Genomic DNA, 23626 nt, shown 5'->3' with positions numbered 1-23626 from the left:
CGGCGCGGGCCATTTGATGTAGGCCGCTGGCACCGGGCCGCGCGCCAGTTCTTTTAGGAGGATCCCGGTTGACAGCCAAGATTCTTTTTTGTCCTCCCGTTTTAAAAGTGCAGGGCCAGAGTCCACTGTTTCCCTCTCGATGATCTCTGCAGAGACGAAAAGACAGTGCAGGGACAGCCCCCCGCCCTCCTAACTGCGGGAGCATTATAGGGTGTCCATTTGCCGTCCACAGGAATGCTGGCCTGGGAGCGGGCGGCGGGGCGGAAAAAATGCACATTTAATTATTTTTAAAAACTCTTTACGTACGTCTCCTTGTTCCAGCTGATAATTTATATTCTGTGTAGCTTTTAGCATTTAGACAGTTCTTTTACTTCAGAACATCTGTACGAGATTAAGTGTCCTTTATTTTTATTTATATTTTTTTTACATTTTACCCTGTAGGAAGCTAAATGCCTTGCTCGGTCTGTGGTTGAAAATTGGGCACCAGATAACCACCACCCCTACCGAACCTTCCCAGAGAAGCAGAAGGGGGAGTGTGCTTTGTGGGGAGGAAAGCCAGGCCTCTCCAGGCCCAGCTCTGCTGGCCCCCAGCAGTCCCCGTGTAGGCAGGCCCAGGCACCGTGCTGATCTGATGGGAGTTGGGGTGAGATGGTTTTAGGCCCTGCTGTTCTGTCCTCCCAGCCAGGCCTCCTAACAACTGGAGCCTCTTCAAGGCAGGCCTGCTGCTTGTGCGGGTCCCATGCTGTGCTCAGGGGGCTCTGCGACTGGGGTTAGCATGTGCGCTGTCACTGAACCCTTTCCACTTGGAACATGCTTTCACTGTTACCTCCGGGGAGCTCTGCAACAGCTGCGAAGCAGACTCATTCTGTGGGTGGAAAAGTGAGGCCCAAGGTCACGAAGAAAGTCACTGCAGTGTCATGCATTAGAGTGTGAGGTCAAGAGTGCAATGATAATACAGACTGAACCACCGTGAGAATCCAGTGATGCCTTCTTCCCTGGTCTCAGTTAACCATGCTTTTAGAGGCTTGCAAAGGAGTTCTTGTTGCCAAGCCCCCTACTCTACCCTATCCTTTCATAAATCAGAGCCTCGCCTCTGATATCATAATTTATTTCTGTCAATGTAGAAGACAATGTTGTTACCCTGAGTGACTCAGAACAAAACCACAAGACCAGACCGCATTTATGGATAAATATATTAGCAAATAAATACATTTCTCAACATAGTGCCTGATTCAAGCGTCTTTCTGTCTGGTTCAGATATAAATAACCATGTGAGTGCCTAGGTGCCAGTTCCCCACTGACTCTGAGGGAAGTTTCCCAGGTGGGGACCTGTGCCCACTTTGCTCCCACATTCACATTCCAAATGGGATAATGCCTGAGGGGCCAGCAATGGTCAAGCTGCCCTGGGGTGCATGTCACCCTAAGGAGGCCCGTCAGCCCTTGCCCACTTGGTACCAGCTCCTCAGACCAGACTTCCTGCTCCAACTTGACTCTCACATGCACACCTTCCTGTGTGTCCCTGGCCTGTATGGCTTATACTGGGAAGCTGAGCCTCTGGAACATATAAACCCAAGGGTCCCACTTTGCTTTCCCTTTGTTCTCTCCTGTTCCCCATCCCTGCTCTGAGAGGAAACTCCCAGAGAAGAATTCCTTGTTGTCCTTGTTCAGCTGTAAGTCTGCCTTTTCTATCTGTATTCCCTTCTCCCTCTTCCTAGATGAAGTCCAACAGAAATCCTCTTCTTTCTGCTCACTTTGAGACTTTGAGACAGGAGATCTCCAAGGAAGTTTTCCTTCCCACTCCCTCCATCCCCGACTCCTGGAGAATTGGGGCTGCTGGAGTGACAGGGGAGTTTGAAGATCAGAGGCTCCACCTTGGGGAGAGGATTCCATACTCTGGCTTCCCAGGGCCTCCTCTCTGACTTAATATAGTGTATCTGAAAATTAAGGACAAGAAGAGAAAAACACATTTCCTTATATATGGGTGTGGGCACTGCCTGGAGAAGCTGTAGAGTCCCCCGACCCCACCCTGCTCTTAGGGCTCAGGGGTCACCTTAGCTCTTGATCCTTTTGTAAAGAAAGGAAATGATAAGAGCCAAGGTTGGCGCTGATACAGCAGCCTCACCAAGGAGGAGCCAAAGCTGGTGAGCAGGACACATCCAAGAAAGGAGGTGAACAAGGGTCATGCATTCAGCTGGACCTATGGCTGGTATGAACATGAGGCTTTGGATGAGGGAGACTGGCTGGGGCTGGGGTAAGGAGCAGCACCTTTATAACACCTAACTACCCATACCTAGCTTCCTGCTCTCAAAAACAGCCTTCAAGGGAGCCAGCCCACACAGACAGTAGCTGGTTCCCTGCTGGACACAGACTTGCTACACTGCAGAGGTGTCCTGCAGACAAGCTCTGGAGCTGGGAGCAGGAAACAACACCTCCTGCCTCCCGCTATCACCACTCCTCTTCCAGTGGTTGCAGAAAGGATGGCGATAAGAGGGGTGTTCTTAGAGATCCTTTCTTCTCTCAGGAGCAGGACTCTGCCCAGTAGGCCCTGAGTCATCCAGGGCACACTGTTGGTTGGAGGTAAGCCTGGACTCTCACACCGCCTGTTCACACAGCTCCTCCAGCTCCTCCTCTGAGCCTGCATGTAGAGAGAGGGGAAGAAAGAGGTCACCGAGGGTCACACAGCCCCTTGCTTATACCACCTTCAGGAAAGTATGGCTGGGAGGGAGTCACAGAGAGGGGGAAACAGGGAAAGTGTCCAGAGGGGTGATTAGATTGAAAACTGAGAGGGGCTCCAGTTGGGATACAGGGGAGAGAAAAATCTAGAGAAAGAGAAATATATATAGCAATCAGTGTGTTGCCAACATTTACTATTCATTCAATCATACTATTCAATAAATATTTATTAAGCACTTGTGAATCTGGCCTGCCAACATGTGCCAAATTGAAGACCAAAAAGAGTAAGCCCCTGCTAACCTGACAGCCTTGCAGGAGAGAAGCTTGTGTGCAAATGGCAATTATGCCAGTAGGACAGGACTGGGGTCATAAGAGATGAATGGAGAAAGGAGAGAGATCATGTCCGGGTGGAATAATCAGGAAGGGCTTCCTGAAAGTGGAGATAAATGAGCTGGTCCTTTAGGAATAGGAAAGAATTGGAATTATGGGAGTAGGAAGGCAGCAAAATAGTCTGTGCTGCAAAAACTGCAAGAAGTGTCAACATAGTTTGGCTAAAGCATGGAGCAAGGGAAGGGAAGGGGAAGACTGGAAAATAAGGCTGGGAAGGAAGATGGAGGCTAGATGGTGCTAGAGCTTTGAAGGCCAAACCAGGTTGGATTTTTCTTTACAGTGGACAAAACAGAACATTTGAGGATTTCTGGACAGCGTATCTGAGGAAGATGACCCTGGCAGAGTACAGAGGGTGGGCGGGCAGGGAGCTGTGCTGCACCGCTCTCCAGGACACGACACTGATGTGCAGTGCCCAGCCTTCAGGGCCCTGTGAGAGGGAAGGGAAGGGTTAGGAGGTTCTGCCTCAATCTGTAGGTTGCACCTAAGACATGGGCAGGGGTCATAAGCACTGGAGGAGAATCTGATAAAGCGCACAGAGATACTGTTAACAGAACCTGGTGTTGATTGGATTTGAGGAGTGGGACAAAGGGAGTCCCTGGAACTAGTTCTGAGACTGGGAGAGAGGGGAGGTGGTGGTCTGTCACTGGCAGCACTGAGAGTACACACGTGACAGGGTCCATATGGAACCATCAAACACATGGCCAAAGCCTGCATTACATGGCTCTGTGGAAACAATTACAGGACTTGTAGGCTTACAGCTGTGAGCACGTGAAACAGAGCTTATTCTTGTATTATTATTAACTAATTATTGCATTATTTTCCATATGAACAACTGTAAACCTGCTTTTGCCTCACCCTGTATTTTCTCTACTGTAACTGTTTGCTTGCCTGTCTCCTCATGGACCTGGATCTCTTGATTATGTTTCATGTCCTTGGAGCCTAGCCTGGAGCCTAGCACATAGCAAGCATACAATACAGAAAGGAAGGGGGGAAAGGAAGACAGGAATGAATGAATGATAGCAGCTCTCAGGTCCTGCCTATAGGATTCTTAGACTCTGAGGTCTTATGTTTCAAGACCTCTGAGTCCCGTTTTAGACGAAAGGATCCTCCTAGAGAAGTCTGTAGGCAAAGAACTGTATCATCCACACAGTGGGAGAGGCGGGGAAGATCAGGAGGTAGAAGGCTCTGGAAGAGGAGGACTTGAGCAAATAAATACCAACTTAAAGTTGAGGATTTACATGATCACCATTGGTTGTAATACAGTAACAGCAATGCACTGATCCAAGAACATGAGGTCCATTTTATTAACAAAGGGAAGCCCTATCTGTTCTTTTATCCCAGGGGACAAGAGAAAACCTAAGGCCCCATGGGGCTGCTCGTGACCTTTTTTCTTTTTGCATAATTCACATAGCTCTTCTCATATGGCCTGGTATTATGGTTATCAGTAATTATTTCTCCTCCATGTTCTCAAGGGCAAGGAATACTTCTTGGCCTTCTTTGTATTTAAAGCTAACATTGAGCTGTATGCATTGGTACAGCTGTACCAATTATTAAAATATTGAAACACTGCCATTTGAGCTGCTGCCCCAAACGATCCCAAGTGCTTTCTAATGTCTCCCCCACACTAGGACTTTCCCTGAGATCTCTCTATGATCTGGCGACCAAAGAAAGACACCTGGCGGAGCCAGAGCACTCTGGCCAGCATCCTATGCTATGCCAGTCGTTCAGTATTTTGAATGTCACACCTGTTGTACACTTTTCAGCTTCCATCAACCCTTGCTGTCTGATTTAATTCATTCTGCAATACACAGCTCTAGTCTCCTCTCCCCACCACACCCGCTTCCCCTGAAAACTCACCAGGCTGGGCTGGCAGCACCTGGCAGTGTGGGTAAGGGCATGGCCTGCTCTCTGGGGTGCCAGAACTCCACTTGGAAGGCCCTTCCCCAGGTGGGTGTGCTCCCAGGGGCTGGCGTGGAGTCAGACACAACCACACTGGCTGTGAACTTGAGTAACAGGGGCCTGGGGTTTCGGGTAGCATCCTCCTGTCCAAGCCCGGAGGTCCAAAGATCAATGGGTGGGCCTCTGGGGACCAAGGGTACGCCAGGCTGGGTTCATAATGGGGGAAAATCTGGCAAGCTGAATGTGTAGTCAAGTCCTGGGGCCGAGAGGCTGGGGTAGGCTCTGAGGGACCCCCTCGCCGTTTCCTCTGCGGGTGTCGGACAGGGAAGCTGGGTTTCTGCAAGTGGAAGAGACTGCTGGGATTGGGACTGGGGCTGGAAGCATCCTTTAGTTCTGGGGCTGGCTCTGTGAGGGCCCTGGGCCGCGATGGGTTGGGGAGCTGCCCTGACGGGGCTGCAGTGTTGGATTTGGCAGCTTGCTGATCAGGAGAAGGCGGCTCTGGCTGGGGCTGTGTCCACGGAACAGCAGGCCTGCACTGGAGGACCCCCGTTTCTGCACCAGGCTTCCTGCTATGCCACTGGAAGCGCTTTTTGTAGTGGTGGTGCCGATGGCGGTGGTAGTGGACATGGCTGGAAACCTGTGCTTCCCCTCTGGGCACCACCGAGTCCAACGACCGGGGCCGCGAGGTCAGGCTGGGCTGAGCCTCCTCCCCCCGGGGCTCCCCGTCAGGGCTGCAGTATACCAAGGGGTCAAAGTCACTGCTGAGAGAGCTGCGGAAGGTGGAACTGCTGCCATGGATGCCTTGCAGGCTGATGTCCGTGCAGTTGACCACTGAGTCACTGGAAGAGCCATGACAGGGCCCCGAACTGGAGTCACTGGCTGGCCCATCTGCCAGGTAGCCACTGCGCTCTGTGCAGTAGCTTTCTGCAGACCCACTGCTGTCATGAGGCCTGGCACGGCGAGGGGGTGCGGGGCAGGCGACAGCGTGCGGTGAGGTGCACTGGAGGCGGCTCAGACCCCAGCCCTGTGCAAAGGGGTGCTGGGCCACTGCCAGGCGCTGCTGCTCGCCTGGAGCCAGGGGATGTGCAGCTCTGGGGAGGCGGTGGTGCCGAGGGCCCAGGCTTGGCTCCTGGGATGGTTGGAAGGGACCAGGTCGTGGGGGCCGAGCCACTGCAGTCCGGGAAGGGCCCAGCAGGTAGGAAGCAGGGAGGTGGTAGTGGGCATGACCAGGATGCTGACGAATGAGGTGGAGTCTTCGGCCTGGTTCCTGGTAAGATCGAGAGGGTCCCAGGGACTGGGAAAATGAATCTCCCTCTGGAAGAAAGAACCAAGAGCACAGGTGTTTGTATAACCTACGGAGGGTGCATTCAGAAAGGTGTGGCCACAGCATAGCAATGTGCGCCTGTGGAGCCTGCGAGCCCAGTCGGAAGGACCAAGGACCTTCCTAACCTGCATATGCCCTGGGATGCCCTTGCTCCCTCCAGTCAGGCTGTCCCCAGGGAGTTCCGCTGTGCACGGCAACCCTGCTCTTCCAGCCCACTGCAAGCCCACACTGTACCTTTGGGTGAATTAGAAAAAGGCTCTTTTCCTTAAGATACTTCATTTAGCCCTGGCCAGTTTGGCTCAGCGGTTGGAGCGTTGGCCTGCGGTCCGGAAAGACCCGGGTTCGGTTCCTGCTAAGGGCATGTACCTCGCTTGCAGTTTGTCTTCGGCCCTGGTTGGTCATGTGGGTGGCAGCCACTCGATGTGTCCCTTTCACATCGATGTTTCTCTCTCTCTCTCTCTCTTTCTCTCTCTCCCTCCCACTCTATCTGTACAAAAAAAAAAAAAAGATATTTCATTTACATCTCTTAGAAAATTGTCATAATATCCTGGCTTTGTTAGAATAGGATAATTTATTGCCAGAAAGTTGGAATAATAAATACACAAATTCAGATTTAGACTCAACAAAGTTGTCGTAAAAATAATTTTTAGAATAATAAAGGTGTCTGCGATGTGAAGGCCCTTTCCCTGAGACCAGGCATTCCTTGCCTGAACAGTGCACAGCTTAAAGAACTGTTGGGGCAGTGCTGCTCTCTCCCACTTTCCCAGGGAAGCCAGGTTCTCGCCCCATCTGCCCATACACAGAGCAGACCTTGGCCCACCTCCTACCTACGATGTTGAACATGCAGAGGGGACAAGTCCGATGCTGGTGCAGCCAGGGGTCCACACAGGCACGATGGAATTCGTGAAGGCAGGAAATGACTCGTAGCTCCTGGAGAAAACAGGGGGGCCCGAACCAAAGTTATCTGTAGCTACAGGAGTTTCCAGGAACCAGGATGTCCCCCTAATTCCCTCTCCATTTTGCTATCATCTACTTGCAAAAGACCTCCTAGTAGAATAGAAAAGGAATGGGCTATAAGGTAGAACTGGATTTTGCCACTTAGCTGCATGACCTTGGGCAATTTTCTTAGCAGTTTTCTGCTGTGCAAAAGGATAAAAAACTAATCTACCCTCACCCCTCATGGTCATGAGACTAAAAGGAGATAATGCATCTAAAGCACCCACTGCAGAGCCTGGCACATGGTACACACTCAACAAACAACAGTTCTCTTTCCTTGGAAGACCGGAAAAATAACCAAACCCCAGAGCTGTCCCCTACCTCTGCCCCGTGCAGGATACAAAGGACACAGATGCAGCCAAAGCACCCGCACCAGCCTCCTCCCCCAAGCTCCAGTCTCCCTCCCCAACCTGGTCACAGAGGTGACCCACAAACCCTGCCTTACCTGGCCCTCAGAGAACTCCTCCAGACAGATGGCACACACAGGAGCTGAGCTGCAGCTGCTCCCCGAGTCTAGCCACTCAGCCCGGGCCCTCCTACAGCTGGCCTGGTACCTCCTGGTGGCCAGCTGGCTGATGGCCCAGGCTGTTCGCTGCTGAAGGGGGTCCTGGGAAAAAGGGTAGGGCTCAGAATGGGGTCCCTCACCCCTGGACCCCAGCTTGTACTCAGTTCCCGGTCACCCAGATAGATCATGTGGTCAATCGACTACCTTTGAAAATTTGTCCCCTTCAAGCTCATATATGGCTCTGCCAAGCAGGCCAAGCCTTCTCCCCCAGCTCCCCCACTCATCCAGCTGTCCTGCCCTTGATGACCAACGGAGAAAATTTTTATCCAACTACCTGCATAACATCTCAACTTGGATATCTAACTGGCATGTCCAACTCTGTTCAACCCCTTCCTCAATCCCCCAATGTGCCCCAAACTGAATTCTCTAGTCCTAATTGGCCACCCCTAACCACAGACCTGCCCTCCCCCAGTCTTCCCCATCTCAGTGAATGGCATTCCATTCTTTCAGGTGCTCAGGCCAGAAATCTTGGTGCTGTTCTTGACTCCTCTCTCTCACACTCCATGATCAACCCATCAGTAAACCTGTTCGCTCTACCTTCAAAATATGCGGAGAACTGAACTAATGCTCACCACTTTCACTGCTCTCTCCCTAGCAAGCCATCACTGCTGCCACCTGCATTCCTGTAATGGCCTCTTAGTTGTTTCTCCGTTTCCAGCCCTGCTCCCTGTAATCTAGTCTCCACAAAGAGGTGAGGTATCATGTTAGAACTTAAGTCAGATCATGGCACTCCTTCTGTCCAAACCCTCCAATGGCTCTCACGTCACTCAGAGTACAAAACAAAGTCCTGACGATGGCCTGAACAGTCCAATACAATGGGGCCCTGTGAATTCTGTCCCTGCCTCCTGCTCTGCCCTCTCACTCCCTCATTCCAGTCACAGGCTCTTCTCCCTGCTCCTCAGACTCCTGCAGGCTTCTGACTCAAGGTCTTTACATTTACTGCTTTCTCCACTCCATCACTTTGTCCCCAGACACCTGCACAGGTCACCCCCTCACCCATTTAGGGTCTTTCCTGTAATGTCATCTCAATGAGGCTTCCTGGCCTTACTTTTTAAAATTAATTCTGTCCCCTTTGCATTCCTTCTCCCCCTTTCTATTTTATTTTATTTATTTTATTTTTCACTAGCACATACCACCATCTAAAATATTATATATTTTACTTATTTATTTTGTTCATCTGTCCCTTCCCACTAGAATGAAAGCTCCTGAGGGAAGGGATCTGTTGTCCTTTTTGTTCCCTGGCCTACCCCCAGTCCCGGGAACACTGCCTGGCACATACGAGGGAGGGAGCTCACTGCCTGGCACATACGAGGGAGGGAGCTCAGTGTATTTGTTGGATGAATGAACAAATAAGCAAACCTATGGAGAGGCTGCAGGAAATCAACAAAGCCAAATGTATGTGTGTTTAGATGTAAATTGTTTCATGGGCATAAAGGCACCTTCTTTCCTCACTTTTATTTCCTGCTCCTACCCTCCCCCATACATGCACACACACACCTCCACCAGGGAGCCCACCCTGCTCACCGGCCTGCTGTGGCGGGGGCGGCACCGGATGCGCAGCACCGAAGCCAGGATGACCACAAAGATGGTGCCCACCACTGTCAGGAGGATCCACACATCATAATCTGGCTGGGGGAGTGAGCAGAAAGGGAGAGAATCATAGTTCTGGAAGGAACTGGGCCAATTTGGCAGGAACACAGGAGCCCAGGTGACATAAAGATTGCTAAAGGGCCCTGGCTGGTTTGGCTCCGCAGTTAGAGCATGGGCCCACGAACCAAAGAGTCTCAGGTTCAGTTCTGGGCAAGGGCATGTACCTTGGTTGCCATTTGATCCCTGGCCCTGGTTGGGGTCATGCAGGAGGCAACCAATTGATGTGTCTCTCTCACATCAATGTTTCTCTCTCTCTCCTTCCCTCCCTCCCTCCCTCCCACTCTATCTGAAAATCAATAGAAAATATCCTCAAGTGAGGATTTAAAAAAAAAGATTACTAAAGGTCCCCTTGAGTCTCCCAGCAGGGGGATGAGGTGGGAGGAACCTGCAGGTGAGGTTAGGTGGTTCCTCTCTGCCCACGGCACTTGTAGGAGAGGGCCCTGCAGATGTAAGCTGTGAAAGGTACTATCTGAAGATCCCTGTGCTTGGAAAAAGAGGGGAAGGGACCCCTCTGAGAGCTGGGAGCTACCTAGTGAGCAGCTGGGTGAGGTTCCTAGCCCGCAGAGAAACACCAGCCAGGGTTCAGGGGCCAGGGGCCAGGGGCCAGGGTTTCATTCCGGCTCTGCTGCTCTGTACTGCAAAACCACAGAGCTGAGAACAGCTTTAGAAGTCAACAGGCCCCATCTGTTCTTTCTGCAAATGAGGCCCAGAGAGGAAAAGAAAATGCCCAGAGGCACACAGCTGGTGGGCGAAGTTGGGCTAGGGGTTTCTAAGGTCTCTCCAGCTCCAGGAGTCTAAGGGCTTAAGGTGGGAGATGCCTTGAGACAAAGGCAGGGGTGGGGGGGGGGTAAGAGCAGGTGCTGGGGCAGGGTCTGGAGAGCTGCAGTGCTTACCCAGGTGGGGGGCTCCTTCAGCTCAATCCGCACATGGGCCTTTCGGTTCTTGTATACAAACTCCATCAGCTTCTCGGCATCATTACCCCAGATCAACACCACGGGCCAAGTCAGCCCCAGGGGCTGCTGCAGCTGCAGAGGGAAAGTGCCCACAGGGGCTGCTGTGTCCAGACTTCTCCATCCCCTGTCACTTCATCTTCCTCCCTCCAGCCCCCTCCTCCAACACCCCACTGTCCCTGGGTACCTGCTCCGCAGCAGCTCGATCCTCAGTGATGTCAAAGAGGACGGCGCTGGCTCCTCGCTCACCTGCCATTCGGGCCTGCAGAGACACACAGAGGCCCAGCTGGGTCAGAGAAGGACACAGCCCATACATGCCCTGCCTTACCTCCTCACACGTCCACCCTTTCCCAGGACCTTGCACACTCCGCACCCCTGCACACACTGCACCCCTGCACATTCCGCAGCCCTGCACACTCCGCACCCCTGCGCACTCCACACCCCTGCACACTCCGCACCCCTGCACACTCCACATCCTTGCACACACTGTACCCCTGCACACTCCGTACCTCTATACTCCTGCGCACACCTCACCCCTGCGCACTCCACACCCCTGTGCACTCTGCACCCCTGCACAATCCGCAGCCCTGCACACTCCGCACTCCTGCACACTCCATACCCCATACACACACCACACCCCTGTGCACTCCACAGCCCTGCGCATTCCGCACCCCTGCACACACCGCACCCCTGCGCACTCCACAGCCCTGCGCATTCCGCAGCCCTGCACACTCCACACCCCTGCGCACACCTCACCCCTGCACACTCCGCAGCCCTGCACACACCACACCCCTGCACACTCACATGTAAGGGGTCCCTGCCCTGCCCTGAGTTCACCCAGGTCCCACTGCCCTCAAGGACAACATTCAGGCCTTCCTTTTGTAATGGAACAAATCTTTAACAAGGGTTTAGTAGGTGCCAGGTGGTCAACTAGGCTCTAAGGCTAAGGCCAAATAAAGTAGCCCCTGCTTCAGGATTCCACCAGTCTGCCTTCCCTAAGAGTGAGAACAGAGAGTAGTGTGGCCAGTACCCTAGGGAGTGAGGATGACCAGTCCCCAGAGCAGAGAAGTAGGGGGCTGCTTCAGAACAGAGCTGGGCTTTGCAGGGTCCAGCTCTGCCTGACAAGAGGAGACTGCAGGGCATCCCCCCAGCTCAGGCAAAGTTCCAAGAGCCTGGGACACTGCTCCTCCCCACGGTCTCCATGGCAGCGCCCCAGGCTCAGCTCTTCTCGTGGGTTCTCTCTTCCTGCCACACTCGACTTTGCCAACTCTTTCTCTGACTCCAATTCAAGGACTTAATGGAGTCCCCGTCCAGCGCTTCATCCCTGCATCTCCTCTCTGGGAGGTGGCACTAGAGACTCAGGTGGAGGGCCCTGAGAGGCTGTTCCCACAAGGACACAGCTGTACACGTGTGCACATACATGCTCTCCAAGGCTCCAGGAGCAGGCTGGGGAAGCAGAATTAGCCAACCAGGCGAAGAGAGCAGAGCCAGAAAGAGAACAAAAAGCAGAAATCTAGGGGCTCTGGGTGTGGGGTAAAAGAAAGGAGATAAGAGCTGAGGGCAGGTAGAGGCACAAGGGCAAACCGACAGGCAGACACCGCTCCTGGCCTTAGTGTTGGTCTCCCTGCCCAGCACAGCCGCCTCCAGACTTCCTCCCTATAGCAAAGGCTGGTCTTGGAATGGCATCAGGCTGGGCCCTCATGCCCCTGGGGGCCTACGGAGTCTTTGGGGCCTTCCTGAAGGCACTGAAGGAGTTAATCCTTCTGCAAGTAGTGGTGGCAGAAGAGGAGCCAGTGCTGGGGCTTACTCACACTCTCAGGGCTTTGATCTCTGCTTCCCTTCCCGGAGAGAGCCTGTTGGGGCAGGTCTCCTGCCAGGCAGGCCAGGGGAGCGGCCAGTGCTCCCGATCCCTGCACCCTACTCCCAGGTGGCAGCAAAGCCAAGGGCCCCTCAGAACAGGCAGCCTGCTGGCAGGGGAGCCAGGGGACGATGGTGGAGACATTCAGGTGGGGCCCTGTTTTGGTCAGGAGGGTAACTTTTCTCTTCCCTCCTCTCCCAGAGAAGCTGGGTTGGGCCTCTACCAGCCCCAGCCCCAGCCCCAGCCCAGGCCCAAGCTCGCCAGGCTAATGGACTGGAAATTCACAGGACTCCAGAATGAAGTTACTGATGAAACTGAGAGGCCACGGCCTTCATCCCCCTCCTGCCCACTTCCTCCCAGGAAGTCCACCCACTTAGGTGACCCCAGGCAAAAAGCTCTCCAATTTCCCAAGCCCTCCAAGCCAGGGTAGAGGAGCAGCCCCAGGGGGAAGGAGAGAGACTCCTTCAGCTAATCTCCGAGTCCAGGACTTGGCCAAGGGGTGGAGAGGTCACCCAGTAGTTACAGAATTGAGACTCCTGGATCCTCCATGCTGCCAGGGCCTCGTGTTTCTCGAGCCCAGAGTGAGACCCTGGACCCAGCCTGGCCTGGAAGAACATGACAGAAGGGCACAGACTTCCTTCTCTGGAGATTTTCTTACTTCCCCCCCTCTCTCTTTGAAGGATTGGGGTAGGAACAGTGGAAAGTAATTACCCTGACGTTCAAACACCCCAGCCGATTACAGCCCATAATTACAAAGTTGTAAAAGTGATCAAAGAGAGAAAGTTGGCCAAGAGGGGAAACAAAAAGGACTTTCAGGCAGTGGGTGCCTGTGTTCAGAGTTCTAGGAATCAAAAAGCAAGACTGGAGGCCTCTGGGGCTACCTATCCATGTTCCCTTCAGTCCACCTGTAATAGAGAAAGTGGGAGGGAGGGAGAAAAAGAAGCACTTCTTCAGGGGACTGGAATCTGGAAGGCAGAGAGTAACGGAGAACAACCCAGAGACCTCTGGGAGCTGCAAAGAGTCAGCCAGCCCCCTAGGGGCAGCAAGCAAGGCTACCCACAGCCTCCAGCAATGAGAGCCAATACAGCCCAGGATTCTACACTACACTCTGCACTTCTCTGGGCCTTAGATCTTCCTCTCCAGACACAGTGACAGTCTCTGTACATCTCCTCCTTGTCAAACATTCACTGAGCACTACTGTGCCCAGGGCATCACACCAGGGAAGGCCAGGCCTCCAGAACAACCCATAACCTAGTTGTGGAGACAGGGCATATAAATAAAATTATAATGCTGATAACCACCTTCTAGAACACAAATGAATGAAATAGACCAGTAGTTTCCAAACTTTTTTTCACTGCAAAGAGCCCTCGCTCCACTACCCCCAAACACACACACACACACACACACACACACACCTTCAATATATAAAACAGATCAAATATACAAAACAGGCAGGGGTGGGGGTAAGAAGGACCCTTGGTTTCCCCCTTCCCCAAGACACCTCCATGAAACCTTGTATGAAAAGCATGGCCAGAGACCCTGACAGTGTGCCAGGAGGGAGGGATTCTGCTCCTAGTTGGCTAGCTGGGCTGAGCTTATCAGGGAAGAGTCAGTAGAAGAGGTGGGCTTCACCTGGGCCTGAAAGCAAGGGTAGGAGGACCTAGAAGGGATATAACCTTTTTTGAGACCCACTCTGCCCAGACTGCTTAGCTTTGAGTCCTGAATCTGCTACTAACTGAGACTCTAGGCAAGTCACTTAACTGTTCTGTGCCTCAGTTTTCCTTTCTGTAAACTGGGAGTAATAACAGAACCTGCTTCACAGGATTGTTTTGAGGACTATATAAATTAAACCATGTAAAGCTTTATAATAGCGCCTGGCACACAGCATATGTTCCTTACACATTAGTTATTATTACATCAGCTGTCATGATGTTCTTGGAGTCCATGATTTTGTTTACTCTTCACAACAACTCTAGAAGATGGTCACCAGGCCTTCTCTTTTGCTGTTGTTAATCCTCACCCAAGGATGTTTTTCCACTGATTTTTAGAGAGAGTGGGAGGGAAGGAGGATGGGAGAGAAAGAGAGGGAAACATCGATGTGAGAGAGAACATCGATTGGTTGCCTCCTACATGACCCTGACTGGGGCTGGGGATTGAACCTGTAACTCAGGTGCATGCCCTTAACTGGGAATTGAACCCATGACCCTTTGGTGCACAGGTTGATGCTCTAACCACTGATCTACACCGACCAGGGCATCAGGCCTTCTTTGGAGTTGAGGAAAGCCAGGACTTCAGCCTTGTGAGTGCCTGGTTACCAGATAGTGGTCTCTGTAGTAAGAGGGGCAAGGCTCATGCCCATCTGCTTGCCTCCAGAGCCAGCTCCTTCCCCCAGGCAAAGGGCCACTGCTCTAGTCCAGGCACGAGGTGATAAAGCCTGTGTAGTCACAAATATGGCTGTGGAGTTGCTAATAAAGAAACAGCAAGCAGTTTGGGTGACTAGATAGGGGGAGAGGGGCTGGTAGTGACAAGAATGGACGAATCCAGAAGAGTTATGATGAGGGTTTCAGAGATCGAGAAAGACAGCAGTGAAAGAAAAACGGACCTTGCTCTGTTTTGACAACAGTGACACTGAGACGATTCACTGAGTGTCACTGTGTGCTTGGCATAAGGCGAAGAGTTTCTATCGGGACATCTCACTGAATTCTCATAACCACCTGTGATGTCCGTCCCACTGTCATTCCCCTTTTACAGATGAGGAAACAGAGGTTCAGAGAAGTGAGCTAAAATGTCCAGGCAGCACTGGGGGGCAGTGGAGAGGCCGGGCTTCAGGCCCAGCCTGTCAATGGTGAAGGGACCTCTGACACTAATGGATATGTCAGAGCGGAGCTGACTGAGGTCAGTGACTTTCAAACTTTCCTTACCAAAGACCCACCCTTTACCTATGCCTCCCTTGAGCTATTTTCTTTGTTGTTGTTAATCCTCCCCCGAGGATATTTTTCCACTGATTTTTCTTTTAGAGAGAGTGGAAGGGAGGGAGGGAGACAGAGAGAGAGAGAAACATTCATGTGAGAGAGACACATCCATTGATTGCCTCCCACACGACCCCCACCAGGGCTGAGTATGAAACCTGCAACCCAGGCACGTGCCCCTGACTGGATTCAAACCCACAACCCTTTGGTCTGTGGGCCGACACTCTAACTGCTAAGCCAAACTTGTCATGGTTCCCTCGAGCTTTTTTTTTTTATTCCCCACCCAAGGATATTTTTCTATTTATCATCAGATAGAGGGAGGGAGGGAGAGAAAGAGACAGGGAGACAGAGAGAAACAGCGATGTGATAGAGCCATATCGACTGATTGCCTCCCACACAACCCGACCAGGCCGGGGACAAACCACAACTGAGGTACGTGTTCTTGACTGGAATTGAACCTGTGACTCATTGGTCCTCAGGTCGATGCTCCAACCACTAAGCCAAACCAGCCAGGGCTCCCTTGAGCTATTTAAAAATATATATTGCCCTGGCCAGTTTGGCTCGGCGGTTAGAGTGTCGGCCAGTGGACGGAAAGGTTGAGAGTTTGATTATCAGTCAAGAGCATGTGACTGGGTTGCAGGTTTGAGCCCTACCCCAGGGTTGGGGTTGCACAGGAGGTAAACAATCTATGTCTCTCTCTCACATAGATGTTTCTCTCTCTCTCTCTCTCTTTGTCTTTCCCTCCCTCTCTTCCACTCTCTCAAAAAAAAGAAAAGAAAAAATATCCTCGGGTGAGGATTAACAACAACAACAAAAATCTATAATATATATTTTACCAAACTAGCTGCATTTATTACGTGCCACATTTTCCCATGAAATAACTTGTATTAACACATTGAATTGTTAGAATTCCAATCAAAAGCAAAAATTAAATATTTCAGTTAAGCCTATGGGACTCAAAAATATTGGCAGGAGCTCAAAAACCCACCCTACTGCCTTCACAGACCCCTTCAGGCCAGGGGATCACAGTTGGAGCTACTAGGTCAGGTCAAAGGTTGAGGGCTGAGGGAGGCCTTGGACCTGACCAGTGGGACAGCTTGGGGCCAGAGCAGTTCCTACCAGAGGTTCCCACTCAGTGGTGGGTGGAGATGCCAGGGAGAGTGCAGTGGGGGTCAGGGGCAGAGGAAGTGTGGGCAGTGACCACAGAGGTCAAGAAAGACCAGGTCACAGCAATGGCTAAGGTACTTCTAAATCCCTGTGGTGTTTTTGGTTTGTGTTGGTTGTAGCTCAGGCACCATTTTGCACTTGACATACATTATTTTCATCCTCACGATAATTGCTTGGGTAGGAAATAAAAGTCCCATTTTATGGTGGTGGAAACCACCAGTAAAGTTCAGTAGCTCAAAGAGCACTAGCCGCAGGTTCCTTGCTTCCCAGTGTCTGTGCACAGGCCCCATCTCCTGCAGGAGGTCGCTCCTTCGGGGGGTGGGAAGAAAGCCTCCTATGTGGACACGTCCTGACAGGTTGCCAGGTGTTCACAGGTACGAGGAATCATACATTCCTCTAAGAGCTTCTCTGAACCCCTTTCCCCCATCTCTCTCTCTCACACACACATATTCTCCCTCACTTTCACACCACCTAACACTGAGTACTTGTCTACCAAATGAATAAATGAATGACATTTGCCCATATTCTGTAAAGCAAGGGAAACACAATAGCCAGAAGCAGGGTAGCTTCAGCCTCACACAGTCCTGCTGCCATTATGGACCCTCCCAGCCTTGCAGAGACACCACCCTCTCCAGCTCCTCCAGGTGCACCCTGGCTGGTCTCCCACCTCCCGGAAACCCCCTCTGCATCTGCATGGTCTGCCTGGGAGAACATCTTCACCTACCTGTGGGCAGCACATTTAGAACCCCGCCCACATCCCTGCCCCCTTGGGATCATGTAAGAACCCCAGCTGTTTCCTTGAGACTCATGGCTCAGGAAACCGAGCTCAAGGAGGATCAGAACATGCTCAGGGGATCTGGGCCGGAGTGTAGTGAGCAGTACACAGGCAGGGACCATCACCCGCTGGGAGCAGGACCTCACCTCCAAGTCCCCTGACTGTGCCACACAATCTAACTACACTCTGGCTTATGTCCTCATGAGCATCTTTCCACGTACATTGTTTTCCCAGCCAGAATAGGAGGCAACAGAGCAGAGAGAGTAAAAGCCAGGTTTGAGAACTGGACAAGGCTCAGTTCACATCTCAGCCCCACCCTTCCTAGCTGTGTTATCCTGGCAAGTTACCTAACCCTTCTGATCCTCACTCGCCTTATATGTCAGATAGGGAATAATAATGTCTAGCTTTCCTGATTGTTGCGAAAAGTAAATGAGACAATATGTAGAAAGAATCTCTCCCACGTTCCGCCTAGCACATGGTAAGTACACAGAAAACTGTAACGGATGTTAAAGCAGGGGTCACCGTTTCCAGGGCCTGCGAGGAGGCAGGCCACTGGGGAGCATGGCAACCAGAAAGCACATGTCTGGAAAGGCTGCGGCTGCTGCCAGCTCCAGCCAGTGGTGCCCTGGAAATGTGGGGCCACCTGTTTGCAATCTGGGAGAAAGAGCGGGCACTCTTTAAGGGTGGGCAATGGCTTCTGTTCCCGCTCTTCTTGCATAGGGCTCAGCAAACGGTTCCAAAAGATGGAAAAGCCCTCCACTGTCCCATTTGCTCTGATGCTGGGCAAGGAAAGGGTTCAGAAACTTCCAGGTGATGGAGTAGGGCACATGCCCTAGGTAACAGTCAAAAGGTTCTCCTGGTATGGCCCCGGCCAAGCCACTCAGTTGGTTAGAGCATCATCCCAATACACCAAGGTTGCAGGTTCGATCCCCAGTCCGGGCACATACAAGAATCAATCAATGAATGCATAAATAAGTGGACACACATCGATGTTTCTCAATCTCTTTCTCCCTTCCTCTCTCTCAAAAAAAAATCAATAAAAATAAAGTAAATACAAGCCAAACAGAGAAAGACAAGTATCATATGATCTCACTTATTTGTGGAATATAATGAACATAATATAATGGAACATAATTCCATAACAGGAATGGGGTAGTCCCAGAGACGTGGAAGTGGGGTACAGACTGACAATCCCCAGAAGAGGGGGCGGTGGGGGAGAGATAAACCACAGAACTTCTATGCATGTGTGCATGAACAGTGGACATGGACAACAAACTGCGGACAGGGCGGGGGTGGGGGGAATCAGTGGGGGGAAAAGGAGAAACATCTGTAACAAAAATTAATTAATTAATTAATAAAAAAAAAGAAGTAAATAAAATTTAACAATTTTTTAAAGTTCTACTGGTAGATGGTGGGAAAAGACAGAGGCCTGAGTGTGCACCTCTCAGAAGTGGCTCAGGAAAACCTGAGTGAACTGGGCACACATCCCTTAGGAGACAACGGGCCAGCGAGCACAGGGGCCTCTCACGGACTGGAACTGGGTGAAGTTCAGAACATATGTGGGGTCGAGTGTGCGTCTACCTTGCTGGCCAGTGACAGGCAGGGGCGGGGAGCCCGCTGGGGACTCTCCAGCTTGACGATGCTGATGAATCCAGGCTCCAGATTGTCGTCATCACTGGCGTTGCACAGGTACAGGGGGTGGGACTGCAGAGAGAGAGAGAGGGCGGTCAGGGGGCTCTAGGGAACAGGAGTAAGCTGTGAGGGCCAGGCACGTCTCACCGTTCCAGGCAGCTGCCCGGCAGGCCCTGGGTGCTAGGAAAGAGTGAGCATGCTTGTTCGGTTGCCTCAGAGCAAGCTAGTGAGCACCCACTGTCACTGCAGGGGAGCCAGGGCCAAGGACACATCAAGGTGGGGCACATAGGAGTAAGAGGGGTCCAAAAGGGGGACCTAACTGAAGAGGCTGCTGCAAAGTAGCCCCAACACCCTCAAGCCCTGGTTTTCCAAACAGGTCGGACGCAAAGGGCTCTTTTCCTGGCCCCAGCCTCCCTCACTTTCTAGTTCTTCTACCTGCTCCCAAACCCCAGGCTAAGCCATGTCAGTGCTTCCAGAATCTTGCCTTCCCTCCTTGCCCCCGCCCAGGACAATGCTGGGTGTTGCTGGAGTCTCCTGCCCCTCGGGGTGCCCCTGGCAGCTATTGCCCCATAAAATCCCATCTCCCATGGGGCTTGGGGCTTCCCACTCAGTGCTGCCTTGCTCCCCTCACTATCCCGCTTTGCCCCTGCCCTGTGACCGTCCTGGGATTAAGCAGGGTGCTGACAGGGAGCAGCAACTATTTGGGGGTGAGCCTTGGCTAAGAGTTAAGTCTCGAATAGACAATTCTGAGGGGCTCATCCTGTCCCCCCGGAAATGATACAGTGGAGAGAGGGAGCCAGCTCAGCCATGGGCTCTGAGGACTGTGGCAGGTCCAGTCCAAGACCGGGGCCTCCGCCCTGCTGGTGCTGAGCCACAAGCGAGAGGAAGTGGGCCCAAATGTGCTAGCAGAGACCGGAGGGTCCTCTCTTCACAGGGTAAGACTGCCCTTCCATACACGCTGTTCTCATTCGAGGTGATTCGAATACCCATTTGAATCTAATTTTCCCAGAGAGCTGTGAGAACAAAGTATGATTTATTTGGCTCTGGACCATCGTATGGGCCAGGGGTTCCCTCATGGTGGAAATCCAATGAATCCTGGCAAGAAAGGGGATTTCCTACCAGGGAGCTGCCTACTCTTCCCTCTTTGCTGCTGTCAAAAGGACTTCCTGAAGGAACCATCATTGGAACCAGAGCACCTTGCATTTATGAAAATGATCATGTCAATGATGAATTTAAAAGCACAGTCACTTTTTGAAAGCATTTTCAGGCTATCTCCTGTCACTGTGTCACCGCAGTCCCTCAAATATGGTAGGTTCTCAGTAAACAGGCTCTGCCTGGCTTTGAATTGTATCCTTGTGAATAAAAATCTTTGGGCGGGGGATGTTAAGATGGGAGGGAGTTCCATTCTTGCTCCTAGAACTTAAGGGCTGTTAGTCTAGTGATCAAGGTGTAGTGTGGGGAAAAAACAGCCCTCACTGCCAGAAAAAGGCTGGGGCATAAGGTTGGGGGCTGCTCTCATTTCAGTGAAGCTGTAGCCCCTGTCTCAACAAGTTCCATTTGTTTGTCTGTCTGCCCATCTGCCCAACCATGCATCCATTCATTTCTTCATTCTACCAACAGGGAAGGGCCCCTTGGTGCCAGGCACCATACAAAACATTGAGGAGTTAACAATAATCAGATGTGTCCTTGTCTTAAAGAAGCTCAGAAGACAAGTGTGCAGAGATATCCTGTTGTGATGTTATAATGCAGGTGCTTTGAAGGACCTGTGGAAGGGCATACGGAGTCGGGATTAACAGTCCCACGCAGGAGGGCAGGGAGACTTAGTGCTTCTCGGGGACTGAACAGGTATGTGTTCACAGATGAGCGTGACCTCCTGGCAGAGGAAGCGGCCTGTGCCAAGACGTGGAGGCACAGGAACGGGGCTGGGGGACTGTGGGAAATTAGGTCTGGTGTGAAAGAAGGCAGGAGATCAGGCTGAAAAGGTCAGCAAGCGCCGGACCACAGAGCAGGGGCCACAGACTTGCATTTGAGAATGATCTCCCTCATGACTACAGGGGACGGTCTGGTGTGGTGAGGAGTCAAAAGTCAACTGTTCCGCCCTGGCTGGTTTGGCTCAGTGGTAGAGCGTCGGCTCACGGACCAAAAAGTCGAGGGTTCGATTCTGGTCAAGGGCACGTACCTTGGTTGCAGTTCAGTTCCCAGCCCTTGTCAGGGTTGTGCGGGAGGCAACCAATGGATGTTTCTCTCTCTCTCCCCCACTCCATCTGAAGATAAAAATGGGGGAAGAAGTATCCTTGGGTGAGGATTTTCTTTATAAAAGTCAACTGTTCCAACAGAACAAAAGATGTGAGACCTTCCATCAGGAACAACTTGCAGCCACAACCATCTGCTGCTTTGCTTGACCCCTCCCCTCCCTCAACCCCACCATGCTACCCATGGGCCAGCTTTCTCAAGATAACTCTCAGAGATCTCTCACTGACCAGAAGGTCAACTGGGAGAGGGGAGAAAGTCACTTTGGAGAAGAGTAGTCTTTAGAGAAGGGTTTGCAAATATTTAACCACCTCCCTGCCCCCCAGGCCTTTGCAGTGCTATGATGTAGGAAGTCTCTAAGAAGGTGAAGGGGGAAAAGTTGGTGTCAGAGTCACCAGACTGCCCTGGTCCTGAACTAACAACTATGGAAGAGGGAAGGGGAGAAAATGAACCATTGGTAAGTACCTCCGGTGTGCCAGGGCTTCAGATGTTACCACTATGAGGTGAGTATGATTTTCCCCATTTAAAGAAAAAGAAGCTTGAGGCTCGAAGTTAAGGTCACACAAGATTAGAACCCAGCTCTGCCCTACTCCATCCTCTCAAGCCACGTAACTCCAAATGAATCACATAGTCAATCCTCCGCTGTTGGTGATGATGCTGATGATGACAGTTTACATGTGTTGAATGGATACAGTGAGCCATTGATTGTTCTGAGCACTTTTGTGTATTAACTCTTTCACCTTCATAATCGTATGAGGCAGAAACTATTATTGTCTCCATTGTAAGGATGAGGAAACAAAAGCAGTAAGAGGTTAAGTAACATGCCTAAGAATTATGCAGCTAAAATCAGAAGAAATGGAAATAAGCATAGTATAAGATAGGTAAAAAAATTTTAAATTGAGAACCATTTCCATTTGACTTTGACAACATGATAGCTCCCCTTAACTCATGAGCAAGAAAATCTGCTTTCCTACTTCCACACTCCTAAAGCATAGGGGCCAAACATGAGTCCCTGAAATATTCGTGGTATCTTCTTGGGATTCTGTCCGAGGCCCTCTTCTCTTTTCACTCCCCATGGTGCCCCTGGGTGACCCAGACAATGCCCTGGCTTCGTTTCCACACAGGGTTGTTGATTATGTGTGCAGCCCAGACCTATCTCGAGTTTTAGACTCGCAGGCCCGACACGTAGGGCCTAGACGTTTCTGCCTGTGAAAACTCTGGCACACCTCACATTCAGCCTGCTCTAAATGGAACTAATCCTCTGTCCCTCAAAACTGCTCCTCCAGTGTTCCCCATTTTAACGACTGGAAGGACTATCTACTTATCCCCCAAGTCAGATGTCCCACTGGTCTCTTCTACCACCTACAACCATCACCATATGCATCCGACCATCATATTCTAACAGTGCTGTCTCCTGCGGGCTTCTCTCATCTGTCCTCTTTCCTCCGTGCCCACTGTGGCTGCTCTGATGCAGGTCACACCACTGCTCCTCCAATCCACCGAAATAACCTTTTAAAGGAGGTCGCCTCACCTCCCTCAGTTCTCTAAACTGAAGCCAAAGTGGCCTAAAATGCTACCTTAAGCTTGTCACTCTTCCAACTTTAAGCTCTTAAAAGGCTCCTTATAGCTCTTGGAATAAACTCTGTGCTTTTAAACGCAGCTTAAAAGGCTCTGCCTGCTCCAAGCACATGCCTTCAGGCCCTGCCTCGGGGCTTACCGGTCCCCTCCCACACCTCTCCCTCCCTTGCAGCTCAGGCTCCAGAAATAACTGTTTTGTGTCCCCACGTTTGGCATTTGCTGCCCTGTCAGGATAGGTGAGAGGCCTCTCTCTGGGCCCCTCAGAAACCCTGAACTTCCCCAATCATAGGCTTATCCCAGGGCATTTCAGTTGTCTGCTCTGTCCCTCGCTCCCCCAGGCTATGACCGACCTCCACTGCCACTTCCGCGCCTGCCACATGGTTTTCTTTTATTAAATATTGAAGGTCTACACCCAGATGACTGATAGCTAACTTCAAAAACAGCCCTGACCAGTTTTGCTCAGCGGTTAGAGCGCCAGCCTGTGGTCCAGAGAGACCGGGGTTCGGTTCCCACTAAGGGCACGTACCTCGGTTGCAATTTGTCCCTGGCCCTGGTCAGGGTCGTGCAGGAGGCAGCCTCTCTCTCTCTCTCTCTCTCTCTCTCTCTCTCTCTCATCCTCTCTTCCTCTCATTCCCTCCCTTCCACTCTATCTGAAGATAAATAGAAAAATATCCTCGGGTGAGGATTAAAAAATAATAAAAACAACACAATGCACACCAAAATCCCAATTATAGTGGCTTTGGGAAGAGGAACCAGAGAGGAGATGGTGAAGAGAGACTCTGGTACTTTGCCTTGAATATTTCAATCATAGAATAATATATTGAGATATTGAGTTTTATTTTTTGCTGTTGTGGAAGAATAAAAAAGAATAAGAGCTATTTATATTTTGGTCTGTGTCTTTTCCTTCTTCCCATTCTAAGAACATAGCGTCACCTTCTATTTCCTTGCCT

General features: G+C 51.4%; 1 protein-coding gene across 2 annotated transcripts in view; it reads right to left on the bottom strand.

Moving 5' to 3' along the window:
• Positions 1–2344: 2344 nt before the first annotated feature.
• The window catches only part of RNF43 (ring finger protein 43), a 67518-nt gene continuing 46236 nt past the window's right edge, over positions 2345–23626 (bottom strand). For both annotated transcript variants that reach the window (XM_036268941.1, XM_036268942.1), the window contains 8 exons: positions 18798–18920; positions 10635–10709; positions 10391–10522; positions 9372–9476; positions 7728–7889; positions 7114–7216; positions 4921–6276; positions 2345–2635 (listed from right to left, as the gene is read on the bottom strand). In XM_036268941.1, the coding sequence (XP_036124834.1) occupies positions 2592–2635; positions 4921–6276; positions 7114–7216; positions 7728–7889; positions 9372–9476; positions 10391–10522; positions 10635–10709; positions 18798–18920 (2100 nt within the window). In that variant the 3' untranslated portion in view covers positions 2345–2591. The remainder of the gene's footprint in view (positions 2636–4920; positions 6277–7113; positions 7217–7727; positions 7890–9371; positions 9477–10390; positions 10523–10634; positions 10710–18797; positions 18921–23626) is intronic.

This window comes from Molossus molossus, unplaced genomic scaffold (genome assembly GCF_014108415.1).
Source record: "Molossus molossus isolate mMolMol1 unplaced genomic scaffold, mMolMol1.p scaffold_m16_p_19, whole genome shotgun sequence".
Classification (NCBI taxonomy): Eukaryota; Metazoa; Chordata; class Mammalia; order Chiroptera; family Molossidae; genus Molossus; species Molossus molossus.
This window is presented reverse-complemented; position numbering and strand designations above follow the sequence as displayed.